We start from the raw sequence: 12,213 nt of genomic DNA, 5'->3' as shown, positions 1-12,213 counted from the left end.
TATAAACCAGATGTTATAAAAGTTTTAAAAACAATCTTAAATTTGATTGGTAACAAGTTGTCTATGATTATTGTATGTATGTATTCAAATCAATGAACTCACTTTGCAATCCTGGCCAGATTTAATTGTTGTCAATGAACTCACTTTGTAGTTGAATATATTTATTTAACAAGTTTTGTTATATAAAAATATCGAAGATTTAGGGAACAATTACATGTGATGGCTTGTTGTTGTTTTAAATTAGGAATGAGGCAAAATCTGGTTAAGAATTGAATTAAATAAGTTGAATTTTAAGACATCACTTTTTGGCTTTTTGTGCTCCCAAATGCTAACTATGATATCTGAAGTTGCAATTTGTTTGGTGATGCATATGATCTTGAAAAGTTATCATTTAATAAAATCTCAAATCCCCCGATTTCAAATCTTTCAATAAAATATAAGGGAGTGTTTGGGATTGCTTATTTGAAACAACTTATRTTTTTYTATAAATGCACTTATCAACTTATTATAAGTTCAAAAGATTTAACTTCTTCAAAAACTTCTTATTACCAGTTTGGCACTGGTATAAGTTGTTTATCTAAACACTCAAAAATGCTTATTACTGGTGTCACACTGAAATAAGTTAGTAAGTTGTTTTTATAAGCAATCCAAACACCCCCTAAATCTCTCAAAAACATTACATCAAATCAAATGGACCATTAGTGTTTCCTTTTGTCATTCGACAAACTTTTAATKACAAGGTTGATCTTGATCAGTTTTTAAAACAATATGTTGAGACATGTCATCAAATATAATAGGGTATAGAATTAAGTCGCATTTAAAAAAATACTCCAAATATATTTTGGGTACACATTTTTTTTTTGTAAAATTAGGTTATGTATGATCTAATTTTCAATCTTTATGAATACAAATTGACTTGGAATGGGAATGACCCAAAATCCAAAAAGATGATTTAAATCACCACATATTTAATGCTTGTAACTTTTTTTTGGATATATTGCCTTAGAAAGGATTTACGAAAAATGAATCATATTCTTTCCACCTATAACTACAATTACAAAGGGGTTTGTTATTATACACATTCCACATAAAAGGTTTATTTTTGTACGAATGATTATAGAAGCTACTAACACCAACATTTCGCATAGATGGTTATTTGAATCTACTGTAAGTACAAATGTTGTAGGCTTTATGACATCTTGAAAGAATTTGATATTTTACAATTGAATAAACTTTAATGAACTTTTACATCCCGCCGCATTGCGCGGGTATACAACTAGTATTTCATAATTAATGTAGTCTTAAATGGTTAAGAATTTATGTAAAAAGATTTAATATATAAATAATTTTTAATTTGTTAAAAGAAATATTTAACTTTTTTATAAAACGCACAAAATGCACAAATTTTCGTGGGTCAAGAAAATTTGGAAGATATAATCCCAACCACCTGGACGATAATCCATACTGCCCGCTGCCCGTTTTGACCCAGAAAACTGCCCGTCATGACCCACGTCCTTTTTCTCCCCCCACCCATGGACACACCAAACACCACACCCAAAATCATGGAAAACAAAATCGCTGCCTTCACCTTCTTCACCTTCTTATTGTTCATCGTCTCCGCCGCTCGCCTCGCGGTGGATCCGCCATTAACCAACCCTTCCGCCGTCGGCAGTGAGGATGTTTCCAAGGCTTCTCACCAATCTGCAGATTCAAACATTCTTCTCCCTGGCGAGAAAGCTAATTCAGATTTCGATGAAACCACCGCCAACAGTCACCTGCCTGAACCGGAAAAAACTACTAATGATTTAACGCCACGAGCGAATTTCTCCAGATTCCATCCCATTAATCGACATTTTCATGGGAAAGTACCTCCTCGGGGCCAAAAGCCGATCGGAAAACAGCGTCGCACTTGTCGGCATCCTCATCCACTGCCGCAACACAAGAACCCTAGGACCGACGTATCCGAGAAAAACGACGACGTCGTCGTCCCCAATAGAATGGATAATCTCCATCATGCGAAAGCTAACGACGTCGTCCCCAACAGAATGGATAATCTCCATCATCCGAAAGCTTCCCGCGGCGAGATCCAGTCGAACTGGTTTAAGGTGAAGCATCATTACGGTCCCCGTCGCCACCATAACAACAACCGCAATAACAACGACAACATGAAGCAAGTGTTCGATCGGGAGAAGCTGAAGAGTTCAGTACGGCAACAGAAACTGAAGAAGAGAGAGGAGGAAGCCGGATTCATGAAGAGCATTCGCAAGTTTCTGAAACACACTTTTGATTGATGAATCATCGTCGATCGATCCACCATATCCACGCATCAAGTAATGTATATATTATTTATATATGTATCTAATCACTTATTGAATTATTTCATATTATCATAATTGTATCTGTAACTGTATATAACAAATTGCATCCATTGGAGATGTAGCAACCATGTTTAGCTGATTCATCAATCCAAGTGTTTTCTGTTTTTGATGGATTGCAATTGCATGATAATCGAACTTCATATTACTTAAAATTCAATATTACAAAGAATTATACGTAAGTACATCAAATCTCCATTTTTAAATTCGTGCAACTAACCATAGATAAAATATAATCAAATACAAGATAAATATTCATTTTAAATATAAAAAATTATAAAATATGATTAAAATAATCATTGAGTTCTAACAGAATATTTAATTATTATCTTTATAAAAATTTATATTGTTAAAACAAAATTAAATTACTTTGTTATTAAATCTAAATTACTAATAAAAATTGAATTAAAGAAGTTATATAAAAAAACAAGAACTATTAAATAGTTAATTTGATACTCATATCGACTTTTAAAAAAATTATATTATCTTTAAATTTATATTTTATTAAAAAATAAAAACATTATTAATTTCTCAAAACTACATAAAATAATATAATTATATCGATATAGACAAAATAAAAACTAAACATTAAAATTGATTACTTTTAAAACGTGAAATCTTTTGTGACATCTTACAAGGGGCAAATTTGTACCTCATATTATTGTATTAAAAAATCTACTTTATTATTTGTTTAGTTTATGAGTTGCTTCCTTTTAGATTTTAAGAGGTAGAAGAGGGAAAATAAATATGGTGACAACTATTTAGAGTTCTTTTTACCATAAATTTTAGAATATCGCTTTTTATTAAGCCATAAAACTTAAAGGACTGTAAATCTTATCATGTAAATGATTATCGACAAAAATTATTATCCTCACTTATTATCAGTTAAGACTATGTTGGGCAGTTGATAAGCTACTTGATAGCTAATAAGCATGTAAAATGATCAAAAAATATATTGAAAAATTATTCAATTACAATATTTTATAATATAATTAACACAATCATTTAATAATATATATATATATATATCTATACTATATTATAGAACATTTGACAAAAACTCTTAAAAACCATTTTTATGCATGAAATATTGTTTATTGATGCATATTACTTAAAATTCAAGATTACAAGTAATTTTACGTAAGTACAACTTATTAAAGCTTCAATTCTAAATTTGTGTAACTAACTACAGATAAACATAATCAAATACAAGATAAACATCCATTTTAAACATAGAAAAATCTAAAATATAATCAAAATAACCGTTAAGTTCTAACATAATGTTTAATTATTATTTTTGTAAAAAATTATATTATTAAACCAAAAATAAATTACTTTGTTATTAAATCTAAATTAAATTGTAATAAAAAATTTAATTAAAGAAGTCACACCAAAAAAAAACGGGAACTATTAAATAGTTAATATGATATTAATTATCGATTTACTTTTTCAAAATTTTATGTTATCTTAAAATTTATATTTCATTCAAAAAATAAAAACATTATCGCGTTCTCAAAATCACATAAAATCGTATTATATTGATAAAGACAGAATAAAAACTAAACATTAAAATTAAGATTTATCTCGCTGCATTGCACGAACACTTTTCTAGTAATATATTAATTCAAACAAGATAGTAAATAAAAATTAAAATAATATAATATGTTAACTAAAAAATTATAAATTTATTATGAAGTATCATAATTTTGGATTTGTTAAAACAAATTAAAAAATATATACTTTTAATATATAATTTTAAATAACCATTACATATAAAATGAATAAATATAAAATTTGTTTAACTTCATCTATCCTAATTAATTAATAATTTTTAAAATATATATATAATATTAAATATTAAATTAAATATTTTATTAAAATAATTTAACACAATTTTTTTTATCTATAAAGAATAAGTAGAACTTTAATTCACATGTGCACTTGTCCGAGAGTTAGTGGTTGCAAACCCCTTTTACCCAAATAAATTTATTGGTTTTTATTGCCCCCATTCTATAAAAATTATATGCGGTTGCATGTGTGATTATTTACAATTTCATCAACTAAAAACTTCATTTGGAAAAACTTAGTTGAAGTTTAATTTTTAAGAGATCTTGAAATCTGAAGTCTTATTTTATTATTGATTGATAGGAGATGATGTAAAAATCTAAAATCTGAATCAATAAGACTCTTTGTTTTTGTAAACCGATAAATGTCTAAATTTGTTTAAATTATGTATTTTACTCGTTAGAAAATTATAGTGTTGAATTGATTAATATATTTATACAATTTCACATATTTATTCATCACCATTACAAAATTTACATCAAAATTATATAATTAGCATCTATTTAGACAAAAATATATCATTGACGGTATTTAAAACATTTAAATCCTACTAAAATACATCAATTGAGAGAAATGAGGATCGATTTGGTAAGGATCGACTAAGAGAAAGGATCGATTAAGGTTTATCCATTAAGATTCACTGTTGTTGAGGGTTTGGAGAACAATAAAAGACAAATAAGAGGTTGATTTCCCTTTAATGTTTGATAAACGACCCTTTAAGATATTCCACCCGAAAGTCGGGTCGACATGGTGGAATGTACTTATATTTGTCCTCTTAGGGGATGTTTGGCAATTACTGGATGATTTGGTGCAGAATGATCAATGGGTCATAATGATTAAGAAGCTCTAATGATATAGTACAAAATGAAATATAATTGTTTGGTAATTGTATACAATAAAATTAAGGCTCTCAATGGTTAAGAGAGATACATGATACAAAATCATTCAGAGGGATTTAAAACCAGCAAGAGACAGACTTTTTTTTTGCCAAACAAAATTCACCTCTTAACGATTCAGATGTTGCCTCTTAATAGAACTATTAAGAGGTAAACAAACAAAATCAAATCACTTGTTTTCATAAATACCCATCTTGCGAAAAAGTGTTTGCAAAAAGGAATCAATTAAATATTACAATGTTAGTTACACAGGGTTTAAGTGATCATAAACACATTTAGAAAGGAATGGAACACGCACCCGTTTGACTCCTGCTGATGAGCTCTGCACAGGGTGATGGGCTAACTTGACTAGCACCACCACTCACATCAGAACACTTCCATGGAACATTTCTCGGACCACTTGACCCACGGAGGTTGATGTTAGCCAAACAAATGTCGGTGAAGGGAGAGTTCTTTAGACCCTGGATGACACCAGCCTGCAGGACCTTTTCACCCCATACATTCTTAATCCTAATGTGTTTCATAACTGGTAGAGCATTTGGGTTGTAGTTTTCGTCAGGATGGTCGCCTACGTCTCCGGCAATCTTGATTCCTTTACGCATGTTTTCCATGAAAACATCGGAAACGGTAATGTTCCTTATGATCCCTCCCCTACCGATGTTTGTCTTTAAATGGATTCCAATTCCGCTGTTGTAAAGGGTTATGTGCTCTGCTAATACGTTTGTTACCCCTCCGGAAGTTTCGCTTCCGACTGCGATACCGGCAAACGGAGAGGATCCGGTGATTCGTCGGATGGTTATGTCGTTGCTAGGACGACCGTAAGCAATTCCATATTCATCCCATCCGCTCTTTACGGCCACGAGGTCGTCTCCAGTAGAAATATAGGAGTCTTCTATGCAAACATGGGAGCTTGAATCTGCATCAATACAAGAAAGGAGTAATTGGGTGTGCAAAAAAGAGTTTACAACCGGCCCCTGAGCCGGCCCACACCGCCCCGCCCTCACCCAAAAGCATTATAAAACCAAACCAAACCAAATGGACAAAGTAAATCTCATTCGAAAGTTGGGTCTGGGAGGGGTGTGATGTATGCGGACGTAACTTCTACCCTACCCAAAAGGTATAGCGGTTGTTTCGATGAAGAGATCCGATTTGTGCACGAGTGTTAGTTAACAGGTAACAGGAATAAAGATCAGCATATACATGGTGCACAAAACAAGAGAAAAAAAAAATAAGAAAAAGTAACTAATTATCATGTAAGGCAAAGTAGATATACACTGGCCAGTCTGGCCCCCCTAGGTGGTTGGCTTAAGAGTCCGATGCTGACAAGGATTGGTGTGCAAAGTTACTACTATTAAGACGTCGTGAATACCAACTTAAACGAGAAATTCCCTATTTCAAGGGTAAGAGCCTGAAAATCCCATCAAAAGGTCTAAGATTTATTTTGCTAGATAGATAGCTAGAGATTTCTTTCTGTCTACAATTACCATTTATCTGTTTAAGTCAAAATTTTAACAGGCTAAGAGGAATTTTGGTTGGTTTTCCATTAAGTTCTGTATGAATAAAGTTGTCTGTATAGATTAATTTATCCGTATAGATTGAGAATACTTTTGTTTGGGAAGGTTTTTCATAGATGGAAGGAGTTTATTTTTTTAATTGGCAAAGATAGGTTTGGGAAAAACTTGGACTTTCTGCATAAAGCTCCGTCCTAGAAGCTAATTGAATAAGCCACATCTCTATATCATTAAGCCACTACCAAACAGTCATGTATAGCTGACCGAATAAGGTGTGTCCCTCATTAAGCTCATTAAGCTACTAACAAACAGGCCCTAACATTTGTATTGGTATCTATAGATATTGCATCCACAGAATGATTACAAGGTTTCTTTTTTGTGCTTCTAATGTTTTTTCCATGTAGCGACATTCATTTGCCGTTGTATGTCTGTCAAAGTCCTACTGGTTTCACCACAAATATCTTTCTTATGGAACATTTTCTACTCTGCCTTCTGAAAACTGCAAACAAAAGGGTATAGTATTGGATGCACATGTTCTCAAACTACTTGAACATAGGCATTTCATCCACCTTAACTCTATTTCTTACCATTTAGCGCAAAAGGATAATGGTCTAAACAGACGTATGGTTATTTTCATATGGTGTACCTGGATCAATTCCATCAGTGTTGGGAGAGTCAGCTGGAGCCAATATCGTGACATACCGAATGACAACATTGCTGTATATGCACAAAAATAGACGAAGTCAGTAAAATTCTCACACTTTATTCAGCTATGTTTGTGCAATAGGGTTTTTTAACCGTCAATTTGCTAGCTGATCCACACCAGATCGGCCCACCCTAAGAGTAACATGTTAGAGGCAAATCAGGTACACAGCAGTCCACTTATTGGCTAGCTCTAAGCCTACTTCCCACAAGGTTCCCAATTCCCAAAGACACTGGGCTAATAGACTCGGTCCCTTTCATGTTTATCCAAGTATACCATCTCAAAACCAACTATGCTAGACGTTGCATAGGCAATCTGTAAAATTTTGTGGAAAAACACTTCATACCCAATTTCAGTGGTGGTTACTCATTACCTGCAGTATACAGGGTGAATGTTCCAGAAAGGTGAATTCTTGAAGATGACATTAGAAATGATGATGCCTCTAGAATCCTTGAACTCCACAAGATTTGGTCGAGTAAACTGCAAGGTTCTCCGTCTCCACATGTTCCACCAAACGTCGCCTTGGCCATCGATAGTCCCATTCTCGCCTGACAAAGGATGATTGGATCAATACAGTATGCAAAGGATAGTGATTTTGGTGCAAATATCAAGCTTGATTACATGACAATTTGAAGAACAAGCGTACCGGTAATAATCACATCATGGAGACCATCTCCATGGATGAAGCTCATGTACCTTCCTCCTGGACGTTCTCTCCCTCTTCCATAAGAAGGCAAAGGAGCAACCAGAGGCCAGTTTGCTGTGTCCTAAAGCATGAACAATAGGAACGGTAAAAACTAAGGCTATACTTGGCAAACTAGCTGCCTAGCTGTTGGCTGAAAAATAGCTTTTGATTAATAAGTTAGCTGAAAAACTAGCTTCTGAAACAATTTTCTATCAATGCTCCACTTGATCAAGTCGAACGTTACCGATTTCAAGTTCGAGTTTAAGTACAAATACAAACTCGAAACGAGTTGATTTAGAGTTTATAAGAAGGTAATATGAATTCTTATTTGAGTACTATGCATGTACTTATGGTCAAGTTTTGTTGTATATCCTCGGGTCGAGCATGAATCAAGATTGTTTTATCACATATAGTTCTACTAAATATTTTCAAGTTATTCGAACAAACTTGCTATATCGAGCAAGTTCTGATAGATATTTTCAATCATCTCAAAATCAAGCTATGATCTTTCTCGAATCTGCACCAATAACACACCAAGAACACGTGTTAACCTATAGTACTGAGGTTGAGTTAGTTTAACATTGAGGTACAGCCCTCTTTGCTAGTGCCACTAATTGTGGTCTATAAAACTCTTTTGTTGTGTCATTGTTTCAAACAGTTAAAAGACATTTGGCAAGTAGTCTTTGCCTCTGGGTAGGCTAAAAATGCAAACACACTTGTTAATATCATCCTCACACACATCAACATCAAGATATTATTTTTACATTTTCAATGTATGATTTGACCTGATTTTAATGTAAATAGGCGTGCATATGACAATACAAGTAGTTCTTTTTAACACTTGTATGAAATTTATGATGCAAACATGTGTGATGCATCCAACATGGATCCCCAGCAGATTTTAGAAAGTTGATGATACAAGGATGCACTTATGTGTACATGTACATAAATGTTCAACACAACTAATAAAAGTAACAAATTATCTCATAGTTCATCTATATACACATGTTATAATTCAAGTCTCATCAAGTTTTACTTTTACTCAGTTTATCTGGAATTCTGGATTGGTCTAAACTACTAAAAGATAATGACTTAGTATGTTGCACTTTTCCTTCTTTCGTTCTTGTTGCCAAAACCAAAAGTATAATTGTTCTGTTTGGTCCTTATTTTATATTTTATATTTTGTGAATCCAAATCTGCTTTGTACAGTGTGTAAGTTCTCGAATTAATTATTTCTTGGACAGAAGCACCAGAAAACTCGGTCCATAGTATGGGAAGATGGTCCAAAATTTCTTAGAATATAGAAATTCCCACAGCCCACTTCTCCCCAAAATTATTATAAACTAATAATCCTTCTTTTTAAAAATCAAACCATATTTTAAGTAGCAAATTTGATTTAATAACAGATTTTCAAATAATTCTTCATAGGAAACTTAAAAGGATTTATCGGTTACAGTCAATCTTATCATTACTATTTTACGATAGTTGCTAAATAGACAAGTTTAGAAATAAATTTCTTCAATGCTTTTCTAATATAATTCTTAATAAAAATGTCTATTTTTAGGTGGGAGTCTTAAAGTAAAGTAATAATGCTATCTCTTACCCAGCTGTAGTATTTATTCCCCAATAATGAAACAAGTGTATGCACATGCGATAGGTCCCGCATGCAAACACAGGAACCCACTAAACTTTATCATCGCTCTACTCCAGAATCCAGATTCAGAAAATAACAAGTTCAGTATTTTTATATGTTCGTGGGTCCCTAATAGACCAAGATTTCCGATTGTTTAAGAAATCCTTAGGTCATTAATATGGGCAAAGTATTATTCTCTAAACACACCATCCTTACTCATTTCATTACTTCAATTAGCAACAATCCAGAACAAGTATAAGTTATTTCTGGAAATAGTATCTGATATTAGCATCTCCAACTCCAACTAGCAAATAATGCAAAATAAATAATATATGTTTATGGACATGGTACTTCAATAGTTGCTTCTCATAGTTGAATATTCAATATACTTTCAGTATAACATGACAAAAAAAATCTTCTGCATTAAGATCATCATTCTTTTGTAATGACCACAAACAAACAAAGAGATCATTTTGACTTTAATCTTAACAAAAGAATTGCAATTAATTTGGAAACAAAAGAAGCAATGCTTTGGTTCTACAATCACTTCTAATGTGTCCATTAATTTGAATATAGGACATGATTCTATATTTAAGTTAAAAGATTCAAAAAACCTTTCGTATGGTTAGCATGTTTGTGATCATAAGCTAAAAACAGCAGTCTTTAATCTAAATAAAAAAATTCAAAAAGACATCTAGCATAACATACATGCAGAATTGCACTTGTAGATGTACTGGTCACATGTGTGAAGCTACAACTTGAACATCAAACAATTGCTTTCATTGTGCATATTTTGTGGTTTTCCTTTGTTTTGTAGCAAAAAAAAAAATGAGTCCCGTGAACATAAAACTCATCATACACGACAAAAATTGAGAAGAGACAAACCACTTCAATGACAAGTATTCAAGCGATTGAAACTTGTTTCTAAGTTACAAAATTGGAGGTTGAGTTCCAAATTCTTGAGTTGCAATTAAATGCGTTCAGGTTTAATTAGGTTTCAATCAGATTGTTGGGATTTTGCAATTAATCGAGAGGGAAAAGTTGCAATTAATTGAGTACCTGTGTAGCTTTGATAACAGCACCTCTGGCTAGATACAGAGTCATTCGACTAGTAAGGTTGAAGCTCTCTGTTAGATAAACACCAGGAGGTATGTAAAGAAGCGTCCCTCCTCTCCTCCTCAAATGGTCAATCCGGTAAATCGCCTCCCTGAAAGCTTTCGTATTTGACGTTCTCCCATCTCCGACACCGCCAAAATCAGTTATTGATATCTTATCGTTCCGGTATACCATCGGCACTATTCCAGAACACGTAACCACTTCGGCTGACAAGCAGGAGCACTGCAGAAACACTAATACTGCCACGAAAGAAGTAACTGCATTCGGAACTCCTCCATGCTTCATTTCGTGTTACAAGCTCAAAAAACTGCAGAGATTTGGAGCTTATCGACTGTTTCAATTGATTTCTCTTCCCTGTAATTTAGGGAAGTATAACTTATTGATAGGAAAATGACGAAAACTCAGGAGGACAAAATTTGTGGTTAACATTAGATCCGTGGGAGAAAAAACAAAGCAGATGTGAAGAAATTATTGCGTATTTGATTAGATCTAGCAACATTACAAGAGCAATGTCTGTAACTTTGCAATTATTTAATAATATGAGCATGAAAATTTTAGAACAGCAAACCAAAATTTATCGAAGGAAGCAAAGATATGTGAGAAAGAGGTGTTACTTACGGAGCTGAGATGGCGAAATACGGCGGCGGTGCGGTGGCGCGGTGGCGCTACCAAGCAGTAACAATCAGCTGATTTGTGTTGTGTGCAATTGCAAGTATTCTTCAATCTTTACCCCCCTCCTGCTATTGTTTTTTGGAGTGGAGAGCGTAATACAGTGACCGACACGAGACAAAATGTTCTGTCACTTGTTTCGGTACAAGATATGATGGAGATTTATCGATTAATATCTACAAATATGAAAAAATAATAATTTCTAATCGACCTAAAAATTTTATTAAAAGACAGTTTTGAATCGTTAAGAGGTGAATTTTTTTTAATATTTTTTTTAATGGTCCTAAAATTCTCTGAATGATTTTGTATTATGGGTCTCACTTAACCATTAACGCCTTAATTTCATTGTAAATAATTACCAAACAATTGTATTTCATTTTGCATTAATTTCATCGGCAATATTAACCGTGGCTTCCCGAGGAAGTGGATTATCCCCCATGGTACGGTTGGAATTTCGCCGATTATTTCTACCTCTTCTTCGTCTCCTAATTGTTCTTTCTAACTCAAGATCAAGAGGTACAAGATCACCGTGTTGTAGCCGTGGCATACAACACAGGAACAGCGAATGAAACAACTGACCAAGGCTCAAATAAAAATCAATATCTCAGGATAAAAATCGTGCCAATCCCCGGCAACGGCGCCAAAAACTTGATGTGCTAAAATCGTAAGTGTGCACACAGTGGGCATAAAATCCCCAAAGTGGCGGTGCAAGTGCACGCCGACACTAAGATCGCTTCAAGTAATAAAGTGGTATAGTACCAAGATCGTTTCCACAGGGAC

The 12,213-nt window shown here is 33.3% G+C and overlaps 1 protein-coding gene across 2 annotated transcripts; it reads right to left on the bottom strand.

The window, feature by feature from the left end:
- Window positions 1-5,275: 5,275 nt before the first annotated feature.
- LOC112521307 (probable polygalacturonase) lies at window positions 5,276-11,567 on the bottom strand. 2 transcript variants are annotated; one of them, XM_025130082.1, is made up of 6 exons: window positions 11,383-11,567; window positions 10,708-11,118; window positions 7,977-8,097; window positions 7,704-7,878; window positions 7,274-7,344; window positions 5,276-6,032 (listed from the first exon to the last, which is right to left on the bottom strand). In XM_025130082.1, exons 2-6 carry the CDS (start codon window positions 11,047-11,049, stop codon window positions 5,392-5,394), a joined length of 1,350 nt encoding a protein of 449 aa, XP_024985850.1. In that variant the 5' UTR covers window positions 11,050-11,118; window positions 11,383-11,567; the 3' UTR covers window positions 5,276-5,391. The 2 variants fall into 2 exon arrangements, with proteins under 2 accessions (XP_024985850.1, XP_024985852.1); XM_025130084.1 differs by having other exon boundaries at window positions 10,708-11,071; window positions 11,383-11,534.
- Window positions 11,568-12,213: the final 646 nt, after the last annotated feature.

Source organism: Cynara cardunculus (assembly GCF_001531365.2).
Source record: "Cynara cardunculus var. scolymus isolate 2C chromosome LG 11, CcrdV1, whole genome shotgun sequence".
NCBI lineage: Eukaryota > Viridiplantae > Streptophyta > Magnoliopsida > Asterales > Asteraceae > Cynara > Cynara cardunculus.
The sequence above is the reverse complement of the archived record's forward strand: the minus strand, read 5'-3'. Positions and strand labels throughout refer to the sequence as shown.